Source organism: Pan troglodytes, chromosome 4 (genome assembly GCF_028858775.2).
Source record: "Pan troglodytes isolate AG18354 chromosome 4, NHGRI_mPanTro3-v2.0_pri, whole genome shotgun sequence".
Lineage (NCBI taxonomy): Eukaryota > Metazoa > Chordata > Mammalia > Primates > Hominidae > Pan > Pan troglodytes.
The window spans coordinates 170065304-170091853 of record NC_072402.2 but is presented as its reverse complement, the minus strand read 5'-3'; the positions used below and the strand labels follow the sequence as shown (position 1 = coordinate 170091853).

The following is a 26550-nucleotide window of genomic DNA, read 5'->3' as shown; positions in this document are numbered from 1 at the left end:
CCAGTTGCCGTGCATTTTCATCAGCACTTGTTATTGTCGCTATTTTTTAATCGTAGCCATTCCGATAGATGAGTAGTGGCATCTCCTCCTGGTTTCACTTTGCCTCGCTAGTGGCAGTGACCATATTTCATGTGCTTCCTTGCCCTCCATATGTCCTCTTGGATGAAGTGTCTCTTTAAGTTTTGTCCATCTTGTAATCTGGTTGGTTGTTTCCTTACAAGCAAGACTTCAAGAAATGTATTCTGCATAGAAGTTGTTTCTCAGATGTGCAGCTCATGTTTTGAAGGCTGTGCCATGGAGAAAGTTTTAGTGTCATTTCCAGGGCACATGACATGCAGTATGTAAATCTCTGCAGGAAATCTGCTTTAAAAAATTGTTTCTTTGGCCGGGTGCGGTGGCTCATGCCTGTAATCCCAGCACTTTGGGAGGCCGAGGTGGGTGGATCACGAGGTCAGGAGTTTGAGACCAGCCTGGCCAAGATAGTGAAACCCCGTCTCTACTAAAAATACAAAAAATTAGCCGAGCATGGTGGCAGGCGCCTGTAATCCCAGCTGCTCGGGAGGCTGAGGCAGAGAATTGCTTGAACCCGGGAGGCAGAGGTTGCGGTGAGCCGAGATCACCCCACTGCACTCCAGCCTGGGTGACAGGGCAAGACTCCATCTCAAAAAAAAAAAAAAAAATCGTGGTAACACACACAACATAAAACTTAACATTTCAGCCATTTCCTAGCAACCATCACCACCATCCATCGCCAGAACTTTTTTCATCTCCCTAGACTGAAACTCTGCACCCATTAAACAACAACTCCCAGCCAGGCACGGTGGCTCACGGCTGTAATCCCAATAATTTGAGATACTGAGGCGGGAAGATCACTTGAGCCAGGAGTTCGATAACTGCCTAGGCAACAAAGCAAGACCCTGTCTCTACAAAAAATAATAATAATAAAATTAACCAGGCATAATGGCACATGCCTGTAGTCCCAGCTACTTCGGAGGCTGAGGTGGGAGGATTGCTTGAGTCCAGGAATTTGAAGTTGCAGTGAGCTATGATCACACCACCATACTCCACCCTGGGTGACAGAGCGAGACCTCATCTCAGAAAAATGAAAAATAACCACTCCCCATTCTACCCATTCTGGAAACCACCATCCTCCTTTCTGTATCTATAAATTTAACTACTCCAGGTACCTCCTGTAATCATACAGTATTTGTTCTATTGTGACCGGCTTATTTCACATAGCCTAATATCCTCAAGGTTCATTCATAAGGTAGCATGTGTCAGAATTTTCTCTTTTTAGAGCTGAATGATGTCCCATTTTATGTCTAAAGCACATTTTCTTTATGCATGCATCCATCAATGGACACTTGGGTTGTTTCCATCTTTGGCCTCTTGTGAATACTACCACTATGAGGAAGTCTTTAATTCCTTAGCACCAAGCCACTAAGTATTACCTGGGTTGGGGATGTAAAAAAGGAAAGGTCTAGTGTGTTAGGATTGCACTGGTTGCAAGTAACAGACACCAAATCAAACTGGTGTGAACAAGAAAAGGACTGTTCTGTCTTGCATCTGGGAAATGTCCCGGATTCAGGCTGGATCCAGGGGTTCAAATGTTGCCACGGGGTCTGAGCCCTCCTCTCTCCCTCTGGCTCTGCTTTCTTCTGTGTGACAGGCGCTTTCCATGGGAAATTCCTGGTGTAGGTTCTCCCAGCAGCCACTGAGTGGGCAAAATGGTCTGTTCCCTGAGAGTGCCATCAAAAGTCCTGGAATTGGGTCTCATCCGTCTTGTGCCCATCCCTGAGCCATCATTCATCAGCAGGGCTGTGGTTGGCTGGGCCTGGGAGGGAGACATGCCCACTCCCCTCATGAAGACCAGAGGAGGGATTCCTCATGGGAAATCAGGATTCTGTTACCAAAAGGAGGGGAAGGTACTAGACAAGCAGGAACATGGATGGGATGACCACTGTGAGGGAAGCTCAACGTTGCACTCCTAGTGCATGCCAGGTGTTGGCCCCATCTCCGTTAGCTATTGTGGCTTACCCCTCAAGGGAGATTATTGTCCTCGTTTTAGAGAGAAGGGTGGGTGGCCAGAGAGGTGAATGCCTTGTGAGTTTCTCTAGCAGCAGAGCTGGCTCTGTGACCCAGGGTGTGTGCTCTCTCACCAGCCCCCAAACCCAGGATGGGGACAAAGCCCTACGCTAGGGCAGCTCTCGTTAAAAAATTAGGTCTCTGCCTAAAAATGCAGACATCACGTTGTGTTCAGGGGTTGATTCCAATAACCCAATTAGGCTTGCTGCAGAGTCCTTGTACTGTATGTTCAGAACTTTAAAAATTGTAAACAAGAGATCAAGGATGAATTGTGTAAGCAGAATTTTTTTTTCCATTTATGGGAGTGTGCTTTTTATTGGTTTTAAGAAAAAAAATCCATTCTTTGACAATTTTTCCTTGTTTTTTAATCCCCATTGGCATTGTCCTTGACAGTCATTCAAACCCAGCTTAAGCATCCCCAGTGGTGGGGACCTTTGGTACAGTATTTTCCCTTTCTGACCCTCAGTTTACCCATCTGGCAGGTGCAGCCCTTCAATGAGCTGCATTCTTTGGTCCGCTCCAGCTCTAACTTCCTGTCAGTGGTGCAAAAGATGCCTTACTGGTGTCCCTGCCCCTCTTCAAGCCGTTTCCACACAGCAGCTGGAGGGATACCTATGGATATTTTTAAACACGTACCCTGGATCCTGTCGCACACCTCCCCAACCCCTTCAAGCTCTTCAATAGAATGAAATCCAGATGCTTCTCTGTGGCCTGCAAGCCCCTCATCATCAGCTGCTGCCTCCTCCCCCGCTCAGCCCCTTCCTCCCGCAGCACTGTCGGCTGTCATACTCTCCTGTTCCTCACACAGGCAAGCATTTTCCTGCTGCCACATCTTCGTTCCCACTTTTCTTTTTCCCTGTACACCCTTTCCTCAGCTCTCAACCAGCTCCTCACCCTTCAGATCTCAGTTCAAAGGTTGCCTCCTCAGATAGGCTTCCCTTCCAAGGCCCCCTTATCCAAGTAGCCAGCCCCCCCACCTACCACCCTCATGCAGACTTCGAGGTCCTGCCCAGCATGTTGGCAGGTTTGCTGGTTTATTGCCCATCTCCACTTAACAAGGGCAGGGTCTGGGTCTGCCTTGCTCCCCATAGTATCTCAACCCCTAGCAGAGGGCCTGGCATGCAGTCGGTGCTTAATAGATGTTGAAGAGTGAATGACTGAATGGAAACCATTCAAAATCTCCATGCTGGAGTCTTGGTGAAGCAGGGTGGAAAGCTAAGAAACAGATTTGAAGTCTTCTTGTTAAGTAAAACATCAGGACTGTTGAGCGTTTTTTCACATCACAAAGTCGCCTTTCTGAGATGATGACTGACTCTTACCTCCTAAAGGATGCCGTGGCCCCTTCCCTGGCTCCATGAGTTACCTAGGAACGGGGAGCGCAAACAAGGAAGAAGGGTGGGCTGGATGCCCAAATCCTTGGTGTCAAAGGAGCCTGTTTTTATGAGCAGGGATGGGGTAGGCATTGGGTGGTCTGAGAGCAAGGTGCTGAGGTTTCATGAACTTTTTCTGTCTTCCTGGCAAGGTGCTCAGAGCTTTTCCTCTTGTGCTAATCACAACTCTGTATGCTTGATGACCCCATTTTACCAGATAAGAAAGCTGAGGCTCCAGGAGTTAGGAAATTGTGTAAGTCCAGAGCTTCTTGACTCTAGAGCCCAAGCTCCCCCATTTCTGCCATGTTTTGAAATATAATCTGTGTTGGGTTTGATGAGGCCATGCCAGGTGAACTCCTTAGCGTGGCATTCAAGGTCACCTCCAAACTTGTCCTGATTTATCCTAACATTTTTCGTCTCTTCTCACCTGAAGAACCTTCTCCTATAAGTCCATGATATTCACACTGGTGTCTGGCCCCAGCCCCTAAAGTTGTTCTATCTTTTTCTGTTTGGAATGTGAATGTTCTCCTAAGAACTCATTTGAAAAGAGACTCTGGCTAAAACCACTGTGGAAACCGCTGCCAGGCACAGTGTGGCTTCACCCTGAGCTGGTCTTTGTTCTACCCTCATTCCCCTCTACCCACAGCCACTGCCTTCCTCTCCTGCTGTCTAAATCCTACATGACCATCAGTTACACTGTGGTGGCTCCAGGCGTCAGAGATCTCTCTCCTGCCCCCTTCCGGTATCAACCTGGACTGGATTACGTGGGTCAGAAACCCAACTTGAACTGGCTGCAAAAGTTATTCAAGACAGTGGATGTGGCCCAAGACGTAATTATTGGCCCACGAAACTGGACAGTCCAGGAATAAATTTAGCTTCAGGCAGAGCTGGATGTAAGCTTAGACTGTGTCATCGGGATGGTGGCTCCTTTCTCAGGCAGGCTCCCCCGCACCCCCAGTGAGGATAGGTAGCCCCCAGCAGCTCCACATCCTGACAGCCTGTCAACTTCAGGAGAAGAGCTTGGCTTTCTCCAGAGTTGGAGCAAAAGTCCCAGGGCGGGCCGGGCGCGGTGGCTCAAGCATGTAATCCCAACACTTTGGGAGGCCGACATAGGCTGATCACTTGAGGTCAAGAGTTCGAGACCAGCCTGAGCAACATGACAAAACCCCGTCTCTACCAAAAATACAAAAATTAGCCAGGCACGGTAGCGCTCGCCTGTAATTAGCTACTCGGGAGGCTAAAGCACGAGAATCTCTTGAACCCGGGAGGCAGTGAGCTGAGATTGTGCCACTGCACTCCAGCCTGGGTGACAGAGCTAGACTCCCTCTCCAAAAAAAAAAAAAAAAACCAAACCAAAAAAGTCCCAGGGCAGACTCCTACTGGCTGTGATTGGCCCAGCTCAAGTCACATGTTCTCCCTTCAACCAATCACCATGAATAGAGAATGTGCGCCCCCCCCCCCCCCACACTTATCCAAGTGGGTGAGCTGAAGGTAGGGAAGGAGGATTCCAGGAGTCAGTCATCTTCACTTATGTATGCGTTGTCTCTCCTTCTAACCCTCACCTCATGGAGGACAGGGACACTGCCTGTGAAACCCCAGGGCTTCTAACAGCACTGAGCACCTTGTGTTTCTATGACATTTCTTTGTTTCCAAACAGCTTTCACGTGTGCATATATTTTAATTGTCACAACTACCCTATGGCAACAAATAGTTTATGCAGTCCAGGAATGGGTCACAGGTATGCTGATCCCTTAGCCCTTAGGTGTCTACCTGGTGTGTCCGGGGCCACCAAAGGCCCCAGCCAGGCACCTCTGACCTCTAATAGTCACCTCAGTTTGCCCGGGTTTGTTATCAATGTATTGTTTTCTGTGTGTGCCGTGACGTGTGACACAGGCTGGAAGCACAGCCCAGTGGTTTATAAAATGGTCCTTCATCCTTAATTTCATCAGCACCTCACATCTATCCTGGGAGGCAGAGGAGGCAGAGGAAGCAGGTGCTGTTAGCCCCATTCACAGGAGAAACTGGGACTCGGGGAAAAAATAACTTGGCCTAGGTCCTCGTCGGTGGAGACAGCATGATGGGCTGGCCTGTGGAAAATATAAGATGGCCAAGAGCTGCACGTCTCCGTGACTTCTGATGAAAGTCAAGGTTTTAGGAATGACTGGCAAGATAGCCAGCCTGTCTCTCACTGAACTGAGCAGGTAGCGAGGAATCCTGGCAATGCTGAAAACAGCAGCTTCTCCTGAGCTGATGTGCTGCCAGTGCATCCCCATACTTGATGTCATTCATCCTTTGCACAACTCTGTTGGGGGTTATTACACTCATTTTATTGAGGAGGGAGATGAGGCTTACAGCAAGCAACTTGTCCAGCCAGTCATTGGCAGAGCTAAGGCTGAACCCCATGTCTTTCTGACTCTGAGTCTTGTGCTCCCCCTGGGTCCCAGAGATTGGGAGACCACCTTCTGGTGTTAACACCCATCTCCTCTGTTGCTCCCGCAGGTCTACATCATCCGGGTCACGTGGTCCAGCGGCTCCACCGAGGCCATTTACCGGCGCTACAGCAAGTTTTTTGACCTCCAGGTAAGGATTTGAGGTCTCTGGTGAGCTACAGGATCGGAAAGAGTTTAATTGGACTTACATTCCACTACAACTTTAGAGTCCAGAATTTTTTTAATTTCCCAGACTTAAAAATGACATCCATGGCTGGGCGCAGTGGCTCACACCTGTAATCCCAGCACTTTGGGAGGCTGAGGTGGGTGGATCACTCGAGGTTAGAAGTTTGAGACCAGCCCGGCCAACATGGTGAAACCCCGTCTCTACTAAAAATACAAACATTAGCCAGGTGTGGTGACGGGTGCCTATAATCCCAGCTACTCAGAAGGCTGAGGCAGGAGAATTGCTTGAACCCGGGAGGCAGAGGTTGCAGTGAGCCAAGATCGTGCCATTGCACTCCAGCCTGGGCAACAAGAGCAAAACTCCGTCTCAAAAAAAAAATGACATCCATTACTTTTGAGACACCAATAATGTGCTTTGTTGCTTTATGCTTTGATATTTCATATTTCCTCCATAAGAGAAAGGGTACCTGTTAACTGCTCCAGAATGGAGGGTAATCTGGAAATCATTTCCAAATGGCTTTGGCATGCAGTGTTTGAACTTAAGTTTTAAACGATAATCGTGTTTGCTGGTGAGCTGGGTTTGTTGAGTGTGTCTAGACTTTTGGGGCCATTCAGCTCTGAAGACAGACCTGCATCTCCTGCCTCACCTTGGCCTCTCTCCACAGGCCTTTGCCCTCCCCACATACTCCTGTGCCTTCCCAGCTCACTCATGGCTCCAGTAACCCCTTCTGCCCTTCAGGGCTCTCACCCCCTAGGAAACCTTGCCTTTGTTCCCTGGCCAGCGAGGGCCACCCATTCTGTGCCCCTACAGCTCTGTGTGTCTCTCTGTATTGAAGCTGTCTGCTTGTCTGTCTCCCTGCCTAGACTGTGACTATCGTGGGCCAGAACCACATCTTTCTCTTCCTGTCTGTCCTTAATAGTTTATTCAAGGCCTAACACACAGTATATGTCCAGTCAGTGTTTGGTGAATGAATGAATGAATGAACGAACACCATGTATACTACCAGTCTTATAGGGAGCCAGGCAGAATGTGAACAGCTCGGTATAAGCATATCCCCATTAGGGTAAAACAAGTCTAACCAGTGGGTTAGTAGTTTCTTCTTGATGTCACTAATGGCATGTAACAGCAAGTGTGAGAGGTAGTCATGGTTCCTCCTCGTAGGATGTAACAGAGTTATTTAGAAAACCCTCGGGAGACATTGGGAACTTGCCCGGCTTTCTGAACATGTGTCTTCTCCCAGCCTCCTGGTAAGGGGCTATGTCACCTCTCAGGCCAACACAAGTCTCCATCCTGACGTGACAGTCTTCTTTTCAGTCAGAATGCTTCTGTTGCAAGTGACAGAAACCCAACTCAAGCTGGATGAAGTAAACAGGAGGTTTTTTCGCGGGTGTAACTGAACGTCCTAGGAGAATATATCTCCCAGGCTTCAGGCACATCTTAATCCAGGGTTTTTTTGGTGTCACCTGATCTGGCTTCTTCCTCTCATTCCAATCTCTACTTCCATGGTGCTGGCTTTATCCTCGGATCCCACATGATTGCACAATGATACAACAGCTCTGGGCTCACACCCAGCAGGAAAGGGTAAAAGTCACTTGTCAGAAATCCCAGCAAACACATTATTGTGTGTCATAGGCTCAACTCGACGCCAATCAATATGAGTGAGAAATGTCGCAGCCAATGGGCTTGCCGGGGTCCCTGCTCCACCCCAGAAGTCAATAAGGGTGGAGACTGACACCTGAAAGAGGTAGTTTCACAAACTGCCGCGAACAGAGGTAAAGTCAACATTTCCTGGCCGTCAGAAGACTGCCTCTGTCCTTTGTACATCATCCTGTCTTTTTGCCACACAGTTTCTCTCAGAAGGTTGGCATCCTTCATTATTCTGACCTAATCTGCTCCTGACAGTGCCGAATAGAGAATTTTCAGAGCTTGTGTTTCATTATTTTGTAGGGGGAGGGGAAATAATGTGTTCCTAACTGGTTTCCCGAAACGCCTACATAACAAACTGCCAAGAGTCATTGCATAATATAAAGCAAGTGAGACACCAGTTACCTAATTATTTAAAATGTAATGAATTCATTAGCGATGTTTTGTGTTCAGTATGCAATAATATCAAACAGTATCATAAACAAATTATATTTTTGCTTCTGCTCTGCAGCAAACAGAATGTAAATAAACAAAGCAGCTATAAGTTAAAGATGCTAAGATACCATCTAAAGTGAACTTGACAGGAGCGAACACTGGGGCAGGGAAGAAAGATCTAAACCCTGGGGAAGAGGAAGGGAGGATCACAGTGGTGATGCCCAGCATCTTTCGATGCCATGGGCAGGAGGCACAGTCCTGGCTGAGAATGAATGAGATACAAATGGAGGACCCTCCGCATTCTCTACCCAGATCTGTAGTGATTTATGCAGATTCACTATAGCAGGTCTTCAAAGAGTGAGTGTTAGGTAAACATGTTTCAAGTTGCTAGACTGACTTTTTGTGCAGTGAGGGTCTAGATAGGGAGGGCTACCTGTATTTTGCTTTCAGAGGCCTCTTGCCTGCCTGACACCTCCAAGGAGCAGAAGAGGAGGTACGGAACAATAACACCTGATTGTTATCCCAGGAATTATTTACATCCACCGAGCAAAGCCCACTCAGCTAGCTCGGGCACGAAGAGAGGGGTGGGGTTGGATATATTGTTCCCTGAAACCCAGAGCAGAAAATGCAGACAGCCTCGCAGGGGCCAGGAACCAGCTGGCAGCTCCCGGGCCATCTGTGCTTGTGGCCTCAGGATCTCCCATGGAGCCTGTTCTGGACCACTTCCTGCAGTTGCCCACTGGCCCACATCCCCCAAGAGCAACCCCCAGTGAGCACCTTCTACCTGGAGCTGCAGTGTGCTTCCCTGTTGTCAAAGCACTAGAGTTTCTGGATGCTGATTCCAGTCTCCAGAAGGGAGAATCTGATTGTCCTAAGGGCCCTGGATCATAGTTCACTGCTGAGCCTGTCAGCTGTTGCCGAGGAGGTGGGGACGTAGAGTCATCTGGAAGAGATTTGATGAGAAGCGGAGTGGGAAGGGGGCCCTGGAAGTGCTTATGCAAATGTTGTTCATTGCTGACATGTCGAGGCACGCGGCCAGGCCGTGTGCAAGGTGGACTGGGTTCTCTGAGTTCCCTATTCCAGCGCAGCCTAAGGCTTAAGACCTTGGCTTTCAGTCAGACAGACCTGGGTGCAAATCTCAGCTTTGCCTGTTCAGGGCTCAGCTTGGGGTCACCGCTGTATGTTTCTGAGCCTCAGCCTCCTCATCTGCATAGTAGGAATGAAAGTGCCTTCCTCGTGCATTTATTGTGCCGGTTAAGCGGACGCACCTGGCTCAGTAAGCACATTAGCTGTCAGCCGTCCCTCTGCACAGGTGTGACTTGCCCAAGCTGATACCCTTTGGGAATGCTTGAGCCAGGGTTTGATCACGGGTCTTCCTGTCCCAAGGCCAATGCTCCTTCCACTCTCCTGTTCCGACTCAACTTTCTTATTTCTACCAGAACTTAAGGTTTTCCTCCATGCTCAGCATAATCGGTAATAACTGGGGGGGTTGCCGCGACAGGCTTCCCTCCTGTAACAAAGTTGTCTAAGGCAGGACTTCATCCAGGCTCAGAGTCCCAGATGGACGGCTGGAGTGGGAAAGTCATGGAATTCCAGAGGGTCCTGCTTATCCTGGAAGCATCGTGGAACCGGCTGCCTCCTCCCCCACACACACCCCAGCAGGGAAAGCTGGAAGAGGTTAGGGCAGGATCGCACCAGCCCTTGCGGGCCTGCAACACCCTGGAGTTAGATGATTTCATGATTCCACCCTCCCCTCCCGTCTGGCAAGCAGCCTTGGTTTTTTCAGAAGTAACTTGGCCCAAACAGTATGGGGAGAGCCGAGCCTTGGTGGAGGAGCAGCAAGGCCAGTGTGGCGTAATGGAAAAAGCAGAGGACTAAGTCAGGAGACCTGGGGCCCAGCCACCCTCCAGCTGTGTGGCCTTGGGCACACCCCTTAACCCCTCTGTGCCTGAGAGCCCTCATTGGTGACATGGGGTGAAAACAATAGAAACAGCTGGCATTTCTGGAACACTGAATGTGGGCCCCCATCCTGCTAAACATCTAGATGTAGTGACTCATTCAGTCCTCCAGACAAGCTTATCCAATTACGCAAATGAAGAAACCCAGGCTCAGAGAGGTTAAGTGGTTCGCCCGAAGTCACACAGCTAGTGAGCCTCAGAGCTCAGATTGGAAGCTGGCAGGCGACCCCAGTATCCACACTTTTAGCTGCTCTGCTTTTCTGGGGCTCCTCTCTGTAGTGGCTGCTTCACAAGGTTCTCGTGAGTTAAAACTTATCATCTGTGTCCAAAAGAGGCAGATTCATAGACAGAAAGCAGGTTCGTGGCTGCCAGAGGCTAGGGGAAAATGGGAAGATACTGCTAATGGGTACTGGGTACCTTTTAGGGGTGATGAAGATGTTCTAGAATGATTTAGTGGTCATGGAGGCATAACCTTATGAATATACTGGAAGCCACTACATTGAACACTCTAAAAGGGTGACTTTTATGGTATGTGAAGTATATCTCAGTGTAAAAGGGATGGTGAGTGCCAGAGCAGTTTCTAGGCTGTCGAGCACCAAGCAAATGTCAGCTATTAGGATTATTGATGGGCATGGGTGCTGCTAGGAATTGGCATAAAGATTAGAGGAGGAGATTATGCCAGTTAATAGAGTGGTGAAGATCCTGGGCTTTGGGATTAGACAAGGCTGGGCTTTGATCCAAATTCTGCCACTTGCTGGCCATGAGATCTTGTTTTCATCAGAACTCTTTTAGGTACAAATGACAGAAGCCCAGTCAAGATGGATTATTCAAACAGAGCATTGATTAGCTGAGTGTAAATGAGAAGTCTAAGGAAATTGGCTTCAGGTGTGGCTGGATCTAGGCACCGAACGTCAATGAGGACTTGGCTTTCTTCACTTCTTAGCTTTCTTTGTGTCCAGGCCAGGTGGTGTCCAGCTGGTGGCAGCCACAGCCCCAGGCTGCATCCCACAGATAGCCCAGTGACTTCAGGGAAAGAGAACACCCCAACAGTTAAAGCAAAAGTCTCATTGGCTCATCTTGGGTCACATGACCAGGCTATTCAGGACCAGCCTGGGGACTGAAAGTAGAATCAGTGTCCTGCCAGTGCATGGAGACTAACAGAGCAGTGGCAGATTCCCTGGAGGACATCATGGAAATAGCCCGTAGGTGATAGAAAACAATATGCCCCCTCCAACAGGGGCAGGACATTCAGGCAGAGGAAACAGTCTGCAGAGAGGCCACTCAGGAGTTGGAGCATGACCCAGGCTTCCTTGTGGGAAAAGAGACTCACAGTCACCGAGTGTGATGGCTCACACCTGTAATCCCACCACTTTGGGAGGCTGAGGCAGACAGATCACTTAAGCCCAGAAATTCAAGACCAGCCTGGCCAACAAAACAAGATCCCATCTCTACAAAAAATTTAGAAATTAGCCAGGTGTGACGGTGCGCACCTGTAGCCCAGGCTACTTGGGAGGCTGAGGTGGGAGGATCCCTTGAGCTTAGCAGGTCAAGGCTGCAGTGAGCTGAGATTGTGCCACTGCACTCTAGCCTAGGCAACAGAGCAAGACCCTGTCTCAAAAAAAAAAAAAAGAGAGAGAGAGAGACTCACAGTCTCTATGAAAAGGTCCTTTTTAAAAAAAAAAAAAAAAAAAAGTAGAGGCCGGGCGCAGTGGCTCACGCCTGTAATCCCAGCACTTTGGGAGGCCGAGGTGGGCGGATCACAAGGTCAGGAGTTCGATACCAGCCTGGCCAAGATAGTGAAACCCCATCTCTACTAAAAATACAAAAATTAGCTGGGCGCGGTTGTGGGCACCTGTAATCCCAGCTACTCAGGAGGCTGAGGCAGGAGAATCGTTTGAACCCGGGAGGCAGAGGTTACAGTAAGCCTAGATCGTGCATTGCACTCCAGCTTAGGCAACAAGAGCGAAACTCCGTCTCAAAAAAAAAAAAAAAAGTAGAGACAGGGTCTCACTTTGTCACTCAGGCTGGAGTGCAGTGGCGCCATCACAGCTCACTTGCAGCCCCAAACTCCTAGGTTCAAGTGATCCTCCCACCTTAGCCTCCCGAGTAGCTGAGACTACAGGTGTTTGCCACCACGCCTGACTAATTTTTTAAATTTTTGTAGAGACGGAGTCTTGCTTTGTTGCCCCGACTGGTCTCAAACTCCTGGACTCAAGTCACCCACCCACCTCGGCCTCCCAAAGTGCTGGGATTACAGGCCTGAGCCACCGCGCCCGGCTGGAAGTTCCCCTTTATGAAGATTCACCTTCCAACTTGGTTTCCTGACTTGCTTACCTTAGAAGGGCCTGATAGTGATGCCTGATGCTCTTACTTGACATCTGACCACGCGTCTCATTCACCTGAGGGTGCAGGAGATGGGATAGAGCCCTGGGCTTGAAATAAGAATACCTGGTGTCGGGTCCTTCCCTCTGTCTTACCAGCTGTGCGGCCTTGGGATGGTCACCCAGCCTCTCTGATTCTCCCTTTCTGCCCTGGCTTGGGATTACCCTGGAGAGTCCATCAGTGTGGCAAAGGAAATTGGCATCCAGGCAGAACACTGGGGATGACTGGAGTGCCCAGAGAGCTGAGGGTAGTGCCTAGCAGAAATGTGGCTGGGTTGAGCCACATGGTAACAGTATCGGCAGTCACTAACTGGAATGTGCCAGATGCCCATCTTATATGCCATCTCATTCTGTCCTCACAGGCATGAGGTCAGTATTGTATCCATTTCACAGATGGGGAAACTGAAGCTCAGAAAGGCAGAGTCACATGCCCAGAAAGCAGCATGGCTGGGATTCAAGCCCAGGTGTGGCTGGATCTGAAACTTGCACTCCTAACCTCCCTGCCTCCTTGGGCCCTGGGATTGCCTTTCAATCTGCCTGCTGAAAGACAGATTTACCCACATAGAGTCCTGCCTATGGCTGCCCCTTTTTAAGGCCCATTTGGCTCCTCCCTCTAAGATACAGGCAGAGTCTATCCCGCAGAGGGCAGTTCTGACCAAAACGTGAGCCCATCTACACTGTACTGTGCAACCTTTGTCTTCTGAGTTCCCACTGGTTCATTGTGTCCCCCAGGCCAAGGGTCATGGTCATCACTGGAGCCAGGGCTTCCCTCACAGAAGGCACAGTTAAACATTTGCTAACCTAGACCTCGAGCTGCCACAAGGGACCCAGATGGATCTCTGCTTTCCATAAGCCTCCAGGGTAGTGGGAATAGGCACGTTATTTCAGGTAGAGAGAAACCCAGGTGTTCACAGAGGGACCTCCCTCCTAGCCAGGGAGCTCAGACAGGGCTCACTTCCTGGAGGAGGTGACATCTGAGCAGGGTCTTGACAATAAATAAGGAATGGCCCCTCCACCGAAGGGGGAGGGCATTGCATGCAGAGGACACCATGTGCAAAGGTGCAGAGGTGCAATGGAGCAGGAGTCTTAGCTGGGCATCTTCCAGAATTCCAACATTGGCAGGGGAGCACAGAGCCAGCTGAGTCACTCTGCCCATGAAGGAGCCCTCGGGAGAAATGCCAGCCTCATCTGTAAGAAGGAACACTCCCTACGGGGAAGTTCATGCTGCAGGGATCCAGAGAAGCTTTTCTGGCTCCTCTCCTGCTCCGCACGCTGTGCCGGAAGGTTGCTGCTAGGCACAGGGGCTTGCAGCTCGAGCAGTTCTTGGACGCATCAAATCACAGGTGGAGGCTGCATCTCCGTCTATGCCTTTGTCTCTCCAGAGACTGTCCCAAGTCATGCAACAAAAACCACTTGTTTCCAGTTTCCATTGAGCTAGGACTGACCTATCCCCTTCTTCTTTTTTTTTTTTTAAGATGGAGTCTCGCTCTGGGCAGTGGCGCGATCTCGGCTCACGGCCACCTCCGCTTCCCGGGTTCAAACGATTCCCCCACCTCAGCCTCCGGAGTAGCTGGGATTACAGGCACGCGCTACCCTGCCTGGCTAATTTTTGTATTTTTAGTAGAGATGGGGTTTTGCCATGTTGGTCAGGCCAGTATTGAACTCCTGGCCTCAAGCAGTCCACCTGCCTCAGCCTCCCAAAGTGCTGGGATTACAGGCGTGAGCCACTGCGCCCGGCCTTGACCTGTCTCCTTCTAAGATCCTGGTCCTTCCACCTCGGCCCTCTTGGGAGTTTAACAGCCCCAAGTGTACTTTTTAAGACTATCTGCCCATAAGCCCCCATGCTCCACTGCAGAGGCCAAAGGGAAGGGAGGGTTTTCTTCTAGCTTTTCTGAGGACAGGTCTAGGGGATGGCAGAACTGAAGAGTTTTCACTCCCTCGGCAGGCATTGCCTGGCCGGGAAGCCTTCCCAGCAAGATCCCAGCCAACATCTGGCCCAAGACTCCACCAACCATATTTATCCAAATACTGCCTTTACTCCATCCTCAGACACACTTTTTCTCCCAGACATTATCTTCTGGAATTGGAGTATGCCTCCAACGTGTTGTGCATACTTAAATGGAATAGTTTTCCCTTCCCACTAAAAGCTATTAACATATGGAAGGTGTGTCACTGGGAAAATACCGTAGTTGCCTTTTTCCACACAGTTAGCAATTCTTTATTTCTAAAATAGAAAGAGGCATGATTATCTTGGGCAGTTGCAGCTAAACTCAGGTCCAGGCCGTGTTGCTGCCACCTGGTATGTAATTTTTCCTTTCCCAGAGAGTGGCTGACCAAACCAGTTAACCACTTTTTCTCATTTGTTTTTTCATTCATTCATTAATTCATTTACTCATTTGTTCTTTGCACAAATATCTAACAGGTGCCTACCGTGTACCAGTGAGGAGGTAGTGGGGCAGAAGAGAGGGTAAACAGTAGTAAGGGGGTTGAACTGAGAAAATACAAGCCTGGACTTAGGGGGAGCAGTAAGTATGGAGAGAAGCGGACAGACCGGAGGTGGTGGCAGCCTCCGTGCGGCACGTCCATCAGGACACCAGACACATTGATATTTAGACCAGCTCGTGGAGGGGCCAGAATCCTCAAAGACAACAAACCACAGATGGTAGACTAGGCCCAGGGACACCGTTGTGTTCAGGGCCCTGAAAGCCCTGCCCCAGGACCTTGTGGCTTTCTGCCAGCCTGCAGCTGCGCATGATGGCCCCAGGCCTTTCTCCACTTCCTGCTCCGGCTCCGCTGGGACTTGGGGCTTTTGTGATATTGAGGGGGTAAACCCCTCCCAAGTCCAGCCTCAATGGCTGCTGCTAACACAAACCACGTGCGGTGGCCAGCTTCCATGGCGTGTTCTTTGGACAGCGTGTCTCGCATTCCCTCTACCGCAAGCTGATGTCTTGAAAACTGCTGATGGAGTGTTCTCTCTTTCTTCTTGGAAGCCTGTGATGTGGCAACTTGATGTGACTCCTTCTCCCTTCCTACTCCCCAAATGACTCATCTTCCTCTTCAGTTTCCAGTCCTCCTCGCCCTGAGCGCCACTTCTTTTGTTATCTGGGGGGAGCGCGGGTAGTGGGTTTTCTCATTACCAAGGATGACATGGGTTAGGCTTTGAGGAGCATGCCTCTGCTCCTGCTGCTGCAGACAGCCTGGGCCTGGTCCCTTGGAGAACCTACTTCAAGGCCTTTGGATGCCTAGTGTTACAGTTCTCTGCATAGACGCAATTGGTGGCCGGTAAACCGGGACACACCAAGACCAGCTCGGCGAGGAAAGCTTGCAGGGCTCTAATCCCCCAGCATCTTATCCTGAGTCCTAGTCTTTGCAACTAGCAAACTCACAGATGGCCGTTGACATTGGACACAGTGATGAAGAAAACGAAATAAAATTGGATGTGGTTTAAATAGGAGGATATTGTGATAGTCCAGCCCTGCACTGTCCGGGATGGCAGCCGCTCGTCACATGAGGGTATTTAAATGTAAATTCAAGTCAATTAAAGAAAATTTTTAAATTGAGCTCCTGAGTTGCAGGAGCAGCATTTCACGTGCTCAATAGCTACCAGGAGGCTAGTGGCCACTGGATTGGACAGCAAGATGTAGAACACCTCCATGATGGCAGAAAGTGCCAGCAGACAGCCCTGCTACAGCCACGGGGCCACCCGGGCAGTCCTGAGGGGTTTTTTGCCAACCTTAAAACACAGCCTCACAATCAAATATTATTCAGCCTTAAAAAAGAAGGAAATTCTGCCACATGCTATAAAATGGATGGAGCTTGAGGACCTTATGCTAAGTGAAATATGCCAGTCCCAAAAGGGCAAATACTGTGTCATCCACTTATTGGAGGTAGCTACAACAGTCAGATTCATAGAGGCAGAAAGCAGAGTAGTGGTTGCCAGGGCCCAGGGGGAGGGAGAGGGGGGAGTCACAGTTTCAGTTTTGGATGATGAAGAGGTTCCAGAGAGGGATGGTGGTGATGTTTGCACAACACTGTGAATGTGCTGAATGCCACTGAACTGTACACTCAAGTGTGGTTGAAATGGTAAATCTTCTCTTGTGTATATTTAACACGATTAAAAAAAAAAACCACACAGCCTTACAGACTACTAAAAGTTATCCCCAAATAACTTTCAAAATAACGTATTCAATATGGGCAGAGTGTAAGGAGCGGGGATTTCTTGCTGAGCATCTGTTGTGCTCCCCAGAGTTTCCACATAGCACTCATTTACCCAGCCCCGCCGCGGAGCAGGCTGCGTCCCTCATCCTGCAGACGGCCAAACAGGCTCAGGGGATGAAGTGTCTGGCCAAGGACACACAGCTGGCATGAGGAAGCATCAGGATTGAACCCCGGGGCTGTTGGGTCCCCAGCAGTCATGTCTGTGGTTAGACTATGCAGTATTTAAACCCAGATCTGCCACCTCCAACAAATAAATAACACAAAGGGAAGCCTTTCAGCTCCTTGGGCCATGCTGATCTGGGTAAAATCAAGTCAGGACAAAGGGCAAGAGAGCAGCTTCTTAAGACCAGGCAGTAGAGACCCCTCTGAGGACTGAAAAACACAGCAGTGGCAGGGACTCATTGGCTGACGTGTACATTCATACAGGGACTCCAAAGGAACCCGGAGATTGGAAATAGTCATGTTAGGGTGGACAGATTACTAGTGCATTGTTAAAAAAAAAAAAGTTCTCTTTAATGGTGTTTCATTGTCTTAACAAATAAAATTGAGAAGGGAAAAAGTAGATAGTGTTAGGCAAAAACCTATAAATCTCTAACATACTCCACAGCTGAGACTGATTAATGGCTCTGCTTTCGAAAAGAAAGCATGCTGTTGACATGTGCACAGAATATTAAACTTACCTCATCTCAGGCTGACTTTTGTGTTCACGTGACACTCTGAAGCTGCCTCAAAGAGTGGTCTTAGGCAAAAAGAATGGAATTTAGACAAAGGTGCATGGACTGGCTGGACACACCACTTAGCTGTGTGACTTCAGGCAAGTTCACTGCCCTCTCTGCTTCTCAGTTACCTCATCTGTGACAAGGGGAATGTAACATTTATTTCACAGAGTTACTGTCAAGGTCACATGAAATCGTATATGAGAGGACATGTTCACTGTGAACTGTTATACACGTGTTAGTTGTGATTACTAATTATTATTTAGTATTAGTAATGTGAATATTATTCCTCAGAGTTACTTGGCAAACATGTCCTGAAGTTGCCTCCCAAAGCGTTTGCTCAGTTGCGTTCATTGGTTCAGCCAATTTTTTTTTAATCAATAAACTTTAGTTTTTAGAGAAGTTTTAGGTTCTCAGAAAAATTGACTGGAAAGTACAGAGCATAGCCCCTTGTCCTCGCCACTCACAACCTCTCTTCATCGACATCAAGTTCAGCCCGTTTTTATTGAGCATCTACTATGTGCTGGCATTGAAGAGCTCTTGGATTCACAAAAGGAAGGCTGCCTTTTCCAGCAAGGCCCCACTGTGGCCTCACCTGTCTCTGAATGACAGTGGACCAAGCATTTCCACCTCACCAGGCAACAGAACAGGGGACAATGACTCAAAACCACAAATAAAACCACATGTTTAAAATACTGGCAAGGATGTAGAGAAAAGGGAACTCTTATACACAGTAGGTGGGAACGTAAACTAGTATAGCCACCATGGGAAACAATGTAGAGGTTCCTCAAAACACTGCAAAGAGAACTACCATATGATTCAGCAATCCCACCACTAGGCATTTATCCAAAGGAAAGGAAATCAGTATATCTAAGAGATAATACATCCCATGTTGATTGCAGCTCTAGTCACAGCAGCCAAGGTGTGGAATCAGCCTAAGTAGCCATCAGCAGATGAATGGATAAAGAAATTGTGGTATGGGCCGGGCACAGTGGCTCATGCCTGTAATCCCAGCACTTTGGGAGGCCGGAGCAGGTGGATCACCTGAGGTCAGGAGTTCCAGACTAGCCTGACCAACATGGTGAAACCCTGTCTGTACTAAAAATACAAAAATTATCCAGGTGTGGTGACCCATGCCTGTAATCTCAGCTACCGGGGAGGCTGAGGCAGGAGAATCGCTTGAACCCAGGAGGCGGAGGCTGCAGTGAGCCAAGATCGCGTCATTGCACTCCAGCCTGGGCAACAAGAGCGAAATTCTGTCTCAAAAAAAAGAAAAGAAAAGAAAAAGAAAAAGAAAATGTGGTATGCATACACAATTGAATACTATTCAGCCATCAAAAATAAGGAAATCCTGTCATTTGCAGCAACATAGATGCCACTGGAGGACATTATGTTAAGTGAAATAAGCCAGGAACATAAAGTTCTCACTTACATGTGGAAGCTAAAAAAGTTGATCTCATAAAGTGAAAAGTAGCACAGAGGACTAGAGGCTGGGGAGGGTAGGGGGAAGTGGGGAGATAGGGAGAGATTTGTAAAAGGAAACAAAATTACAGCTAAATAGGAGGAATAAGTTCTAGTGTTTTGGGTGTTTTTGGTTTTGTTTTTGTTTTGAGACGGAGTTTTGCTCTTGTTGTCCAGGCTGTAGTGCAATGGTACAGTCTCGGCTCGCTGCAACCTCCACCTCCCAGGTTCAAGCGATTCTCCTGCCTCAGTCTCCCTAGTAGCTGGGATTACAGGTGCCCGCCACCATGCCCAGCTAATTTTTTTGTATTTTTAGTGGAGAGGGGGTTTCACTGTTAGTCAGGCTGGTCTCGATCTCCTGACCTCAGGCCATCCACCCACCTTGGCCTCTCAGAGTGCTGGGGTTACAGGTGTGAGCCACCGTGCCTGGCCAGTTCTAGTGTTTTATAGTACTGTGAGATGACTATAGTTAACAATAGCGTATTATATAGTTTCAGATAGCTGGGAAGAAAACATTGAATATTTCTAACACAAATAAATGATACATGTTTGAGATGATGAATGTGTAAATATGCTGATCTGATCACTACATATTATGTGAATCAACATTACTAATGTACCCCATGAATATATACAATTATTATGTGTCAATTAAAAATTAAATTTTAGAAATTTAAAAAATTAAAATAAACTAGAAAGTGAAAACCCAGGCCAGGCGTGGTGGCTCATGTCTGTAATCCCAGCACTTTGAGAGGCCAAAGCAGACAGATCATCTGAGGTTAGGAGTTCGAGACCAGCCTGGCCAACATGGTAAAACCCCGTCTCTACTAAAAATAAAGTTAGGCAGGCGCCTGTAATCCCAGCTACTTGGGAGGCTGAGGCAGGAGAATTTCTTGAACCTGGGAGGTGGAGGTTGCAGTGAACCAAGACCACGCCATTGCACCCCAGCCTGGGCAACAAGAGGGAAACTCCATCTCAAAAAAAAAAAAAAATGATAACCCAAAGCACACAAAAGAAAGGCAGTAATTAAGATAAGAAATCGACAGCCTGAGCAACATGGCAAAAGCCATCTGTACAAAATACAAAAAAATTAGCTGAGCATGGTGGCACACGCCTGTAGTCCCAGCTGCTCTGGAGGCTGAGATGGGAGGATCACCTGAGCCCAGGGAGATTGAGGCTGCAGTGAGCCATGATTGTGCCACCGCACTCCAGCCTGGGTGACACAGCAAGACCCTGTCTCAAAAAAGAAAAGAAATTGAGAACAGAAAAAGAATAAAGAAAATCAGTGAAACTAAAAGCAAGTTCTTTGAAACGATAAAGATTAATAAACCTGTAGCTAGCGACCAAGGGAAAAAAGAGAGAAGGAAAAAAAAAAAACCCACAGTTTAAAAGTTTAAAGACTTCTGGGGCAAGGCCGTGCATCCCAGCAGCTTCCAGGATGCGCAGCCAAGCTGAGGCTGACTCACCTGCCCAGGGCATCATGTAGAACAGCACCAAAGAGGCCGGGAGCTCCAGCCTGGGAAAGCAGCCCTGGCCTTTTTAATTGTCTTTGTAGCATTTCAGAGGCGAGGTGATTTGATGATAAAGAAGCAAGTGGTCTTCAGTCTCTGGCCCCTCTGCTTTGTTGGCTACAGGCCTTCAGTTTCCTGGACAGTCATGTCCACCTTAAAGCAATGATCAAGGATTTAATGAGGGAATGTTTCTAAAGAATCTAGCCCATGTCTGGCAGATAGTAGGTGTTTCATATACGTATCTCTGTTCTCTCCCACTTCAGGTCCTCCCCTCCCTCCCCAAATGCCTACACAATAGCTGGTGTATTTCTCCTGGACTTTTCAAAGTTTCTTTTATTCCATGAGAGGGACAGATCTTAAGTGCCAGAGTGACGTTCCTGTGGGCAGGCTTTTCACATTCCAGCCATTACTCCACAAGGCTTGGGACTTTCTCCCTCCCCATCTGCTTTGATTCCTTGACCCGTGTACTAAACAGGGTAGGTTAAGATGCTGCTTACGCAAATAGCCTCACTGTACAACCAGAGCATCTTGGCATAGCTCACTCAGGCCACATGTCCAGCAGAAGTCACTGGGGTCTTTGGACCTCATCCCATGACCGCGGCCAGCAGAGAAGCCAGGCTCTGGAGAGTGGCCAATCCCCATGGAAGAGGGAAATAGCAAGTGGGAAAGCATCCACCAGTCATCATCTTCCACCCTGAAGTGACACATGTCTCCAGCTCACATGGAATGGCCACATCCTACTTCAAGGGACTGGGGAAAGTACAAATCTACCATGTGCTCAGAAGAAGAACCAGAAATATTTGACAACAGTGTTAATGACTTCCGCAGCCCAGCTTTAATCCATAAAATAATGCTGCAAGTCAATGTCCTTATAGCAGACTTAAAGATGAGGTCCTAAAAGGTTTTGTCACTTTCCTAAGACCCCATGGGGAGTAAGAAGCAGATCCTCGTGATTTTGTATGCCAAATCCGATATTTCACATGAAGTCCCTGAAGCTTTCAGAGATACGTTTATGGTACTATGAAAGGTTTTTGTTTTGGGGACTCTGCCCTCTTGTACCTCTACCCCCACAGCAGCCTACACCTCCCTCTCTTTGCACCACCTTTTAATGATCAGTTCTCTTCTCAGTCCCCTCTCTAGATGATGAATCTTTTCCTCGCTGTCTCCTGTTCCTCTAGCACAGAGCCAGGCCCAAAGCTATCTGTTGAGCCGACCTGGAGAATTCTTCCTGGGTCAGGGGAATATAGTGCCCTCATAAGCATGAACCGAACCACATTGATTGGATGCTAATGATTTATTCCTTACCTCAACCCAGAAATACTTAGGAGCAGGATGACCTGCTGTCCATGAAATCCTGGTGGCCCTGAGAGTGTTGTTCACGTTTCAGATCCTGTGGATGGAGAACCCCAGGAAAGCCAGGAATGGTCTCTCCTAACTCTGAACCTTCACAAATCTGGCGGCTGTGGATATAAACATTGTTTTCATGGGGTTTCTAGGTCCAACTGAAATTGCCTTTCCCATTAGTTTGGGTTTCTGGAAAGCTGAACGCAGTGAACTTTTAGTATATCACATCACATATTTCACATAATTCCTTTAAAATGTCCTAGATGATGTTTAGTGCATTATGAAAGGTTTTTGTTTTTGGTATTCGCCCCCCACTTAGATGCAGATGTTGGACAAATTTCCCATGGAAGGAGGACAGAAGGACCCCAAGCAGCGGATCATCCCCTTTCTGCCAGGTAGGTGAGATGGGTGCTCTCAGACTGGGACACTGGGGGCTCTGTTATAGTTCCCAAAGCCCTGGGGACAGTTTATCAGCTTGTCTTCCTTTATCAGGGGACACCATCCCACTGACCAGAATCTCAGCCATTTGTAGAAATTAACCCATTTATGCCGGAGGTTGCAATTTTTTGTACTTTTACATGAGTGAAAAATCAGACCTTGGCAGTGACCTTGAGCAGTAATATATAAATAATTCCCACAGGCTTAGCATTCTAATAATGGAACACTAGGCATAAGTGGGTTAATGACTGAGTACTTGGGTTTTGGCATTAGATGCCACACCATTTACTAGCTGATGAATGACTTTGAGAAGATCCTTTACCTCTGGGATCCTCAGTTTCTCCCATCTCTAAAATGGGAATAATTCGAACTCAGAAAGTTTTTCTAGTGAGTGCTTTCTGTTTCTATAACTATGGTATTCGTTTTCTATTCTTGCATAACAAATTACCACCAATTTAATAGCTTAAAACACCCATGTGTTACCTCACAGATCTGTGGGCCAAAAATCCAGGCAGGGTTTTTGGCCCAACTGGGTTCTGCTCAAGGTCTCATGAGGCTGAAGTCAAGATGTCAGCTGAGCCAAGCTCTTATCTGGAGGACCTACAGAAAAGTCTACTTCCAGCCTCCACATAGATTGTTGGCAGAGTTCAGTTCGTCACAGCTATAGGACCAAGATCTGTTTCCTTGCTGGCTGCCACCCTCTCATCCTCTAAAAGCTTCCCACATCCCTCATCACAGGAGCCCTCTCCCTCTCCCAGCCAACAGTGGGGCAGCAAACCTGACTAGGGCTTCAGATCCCTCTGACTTTGCCTTCTGCCACCGGTCAGGGAAAGCTGTCTGCTTTTAAGGACTCATACAATTATTACCTGACTAATCCAGGATAATCTCCCTCTTCTAAAGTCAACGGAAGGCATATAATAGCTCGTCACATATACAAGCTTTGGGGATTAGGGCGGCACATCCTTGGGGCATATTTTAGAAAGTTTATGAACCTACCTCACATGGCTACCAGGCAGCACACCAGCTGCTGTGCAGCGTTTAATGCAATTATGCCTAGTCTCTGTTCCCAAGGCAGTCAGTCTCCATCCCCGCAAATTCTTACCAAAGAATACTATCACGACTTCAGCTCAAAGAGAGGGGTTACCCAAACCAGTGTTACTGCTTCAAGTATAATAATAGCTCCCTACTGTGGGCCAGTCACTCAGTGCTTTACTTTCATTACCTCATTCGCTCCTCAGAGCAGCCCTGCGGCATAGGCATTACTGCACCCATTTCACAGATGAGGAAAATTGAGGCTCAGGGAACCTATGGGTGCTTGCACAGATGGCAGAACTGGAATTCAGACACAGGTATGGCTGGCTCCAAAATTCGTGCCTGGAGTCAGACAACCTGGGTTCCAATCCCAGCATGCCCCCCTCACCAACTCTGTCACCTTGGGTAGATGACTTCATTTGCAAATTGGAGATAATAATGGTACTAAAATGATGAAGTTGTTATGATGATTCTGTAAATGCCTGGCAGGTCACTAACAGCTATCAAGCACTTACTATGATGATTTTTATGTACTGAAAATCAGCAATCTGACAATCACCCTAAGTCACAGATCTTTAGAGCTGGACAGGCCCTTTAGATCCTTTTTCAAGGCCAGGCATGGTGGCTCACACCTGTAATCCTAGCACTTTGGGAAGCCAAGGAGTTTGAGACCAGGCTGGCCAACATGGCAAAACCCCTTCTCTACTAAAAATATAAAAATTAGCTGGGCGTGGTGGCGGGCACCTATAATCCCAGCCACTTGGGAGGCTGAGGCTTGAACCCGGGGAGTGGAGGTTGCAGTGAGCCGAGATTGCACCACTTCAGCCTGGGTGAAAGAGCGAAACTCTATCTCAAAAAAAAAAAAAAAAAAAATCTTTTTTCAGCAAAGGGAACAGGTCTAGAGACTGGGGGGACTCCCTGGGTCACACAAGTGCCAGTCTCCCAACCCCCTAGTCCGGAACATAGTGGGTTCTTCAGGTATTACTGTCACTGAATGGGTTTAGAGACAGGGCGCATGTGTTTGCCAGGCCTCCTCCACTGGGAGAATCCTTTACCTAAAAAAGCTAACATTTGTAGTTTCTCCACTGGCAAAGTGTACAACCATGCTGGAATTTTCTTTCCTGCTGGAGAAAACCCCGCTGGCCAGCTGCAGCAGCCAAATGTCAGCGCTCCAAAGCGTGTGCTTCAGAGTCAAACAAACTAGCCTGTGACCTCAAGCAAGCGACATCCCCCTCTGAGCCTCAGTTTCCACATCTGTTAAAAACGGGACAGTGACCCCTGCTTCACAAGGTCCAGTTCCTGGCACATAGTAGATTATTGGTAAAGGCAGAAACAGGGTCCTGGGACATGCCTTTGGAATCTCTTGGTTTCACATGTTAGAGTCCTCCTTAAATGACCATTCTGGATATTCAAGGTAAACTGGACTCCAAATGTAGGTTTTTTACATCAAGAAAGGAAAGGAAGGCAGTGAGTTCTAACTCTTTCCTGGATAAAAGGCAAACTCAGCTCTGGAAAACTATCCAAGACAGAGAAGAACTTGAGCCGACCCTCTCCCAAGCTCTTAAAAGCTTTCATGGTTACGTAATCCATCTCCACCAAAGAATTAATGAAAATGCCGTTCCCAGGGACTTGGTCCCTTCTCAAGGCACCCACTTGTGGCTTGGAGAGGTCCTGCTGGACCCCAGGACCCCGCTGGGCCCCAGGACCCCGGACCACCCCTTCTGAGCCACCTCTTAGCTTTTCCTCAAGGCCGAGGGTGAGGCCAAGGCAGGGAAGCACAAAAGAAGCACCCCCTCTCCTAGGGGTCAGTTTTCTGCCAAGACTGCCGCGTCAGCAGAACAAAAGCAAGTCTCATGTTAGCACAAAGGCGGGGGAGGGGAGAGCAGCCTGCACAGTTTTCCATCCCAGCAGGAGCTGGGGAAGCCAACTTGGCAGAGGATGCTGCCTGAAAAATAGGAATTACAGTCTGGCCTTCCTCCACAGTGGAAAACAAAAGCCGACCATTCCCACCAAAGGCTGTGCTCGCCTCTGAACACCCTTTCCACTCCAGGAAGGCAGCTGGCTCACCCTCCTTCCCTGAGATGCACACAGAAACACCTCATGTCAGGCACAGGCCAGGGCCGCTGCCCGTGGCACCTCACCAGGGAGGCCCTGGCCAAGGAGGTGCTGGCTCCCATGCCTACCGCTGGCCTCACGGTTCTGCCCCACAGCCAGGGCCTGAGCCACAACTCGGGCTCTGCTGTGGGTAAATGACAAATTGGCCCGCTGGAGGCAGGTTTAAGAAAGCTGGGAGTTGAGGAAAGAACGTGCACTCTGAATTGCAGAGTGCATGAATCATCTAAAGTCTAAAGTAATTGCCCCTTTGCAAGCACCTACTAAGGGCCACCCCTGTGCTGGGTGTCATGGAGACAGCTTCTAAGAGCTAGGGGCTGCTGTCCCATTTCACAGATGAGGAGACTGAGGCTCCGGGAGGGAAATGCATTCCCCAAAATTCCCCCTATTGGGGGAACCCACCCCCAATAATTCAATGTGGGTCCTTTTCTATTTTCCCTAAGTGTCGGCCGGTCTGAGAAATAAAGGGAAAGAGTACAGAAGAGAGAAATCTTAAAGCTGGTGTCTGGGGGAGACATCACATGTCGGCAGGTTCCGTGATGCCCCGCAAGCCGCAAAATGAGCAAGTTTTTATTAGTGATTTTCAAAAGGGGAGGGAGTGTACGAATAGGGTGTGGGTCACAGAGATCACATGCTTCACAAGATAATAAAATATCAGAAGGCAAATGGAGTCAGGGCGAGATCACAGGACCGGGGCAAAATTAAAATTGCTAATGAAGTTTCGGGCATGCATTGTCATTGATAACATCTTATCAGGAGACAGGGTTTGAGAGCAGACAACAGTCTGACCAAAATTTATGAGGCAGGAATTTCCTTATCCTAATAAGCCTGGGAGCGCTACAGGAGACCGGGGCTTATTTCATCCCTTACCTGCAACCGTAAAAGACAAGACGTTCCCAGAGTGGCCATTTCAGATACCTTCCCCTAGGAACGCATTCTCTTTCTCAGGGCTGTTCCTTGCTGAGAAAAAGAATTCAGCGATATTTCTCCTATTTGCTTTTGAAAGAAGAGAAATATGGCTCTGTTCTGCCCAGCTCTCAGGCAGCCAGACCTAATGGTTATCTCCCTTGTTTCCTGAACATTGCTGTTATCCTGTTCTTTTTTCAAGGTGCCCAGATTTCATATTGTTTAAACAATTTGTGCAGTTAACGCAATCATCACAGGGTCCTGAGGCGACATACATCCTCAGCTTACGAAGATGATGGGGTTAAGAGATAAAGTAAAGACAG

At 48.3% G+C, this 26550-nt stretch overlaps 1 protein-coding gene across 2 annotated transcripts in view; it reads left to right on the top strand.

Moving 5' to 3' along the window:
- Positions 1–26550, top strand: part of SH3PXD2B (SH3 and PX domains 2B) — a 120846-nt gene that overhangs the window by 26078 nt on the left and 68218 nt on the right. For both annotated transcript variants that reach the window (XM_016954204.4, XM_016954206.4), the window contains exons 2-3: positions 5955–6035; positions 22059–22134. In XM_016954204.4, coding sequence (XP_016809693.1) covers positions 5955–6035; positions 22059–22134 — 157 coding nt within the window. The remainder of the gene's footprint in view (positions 1–5954; positions 6036–22058; positions 22135–26550) is intronic.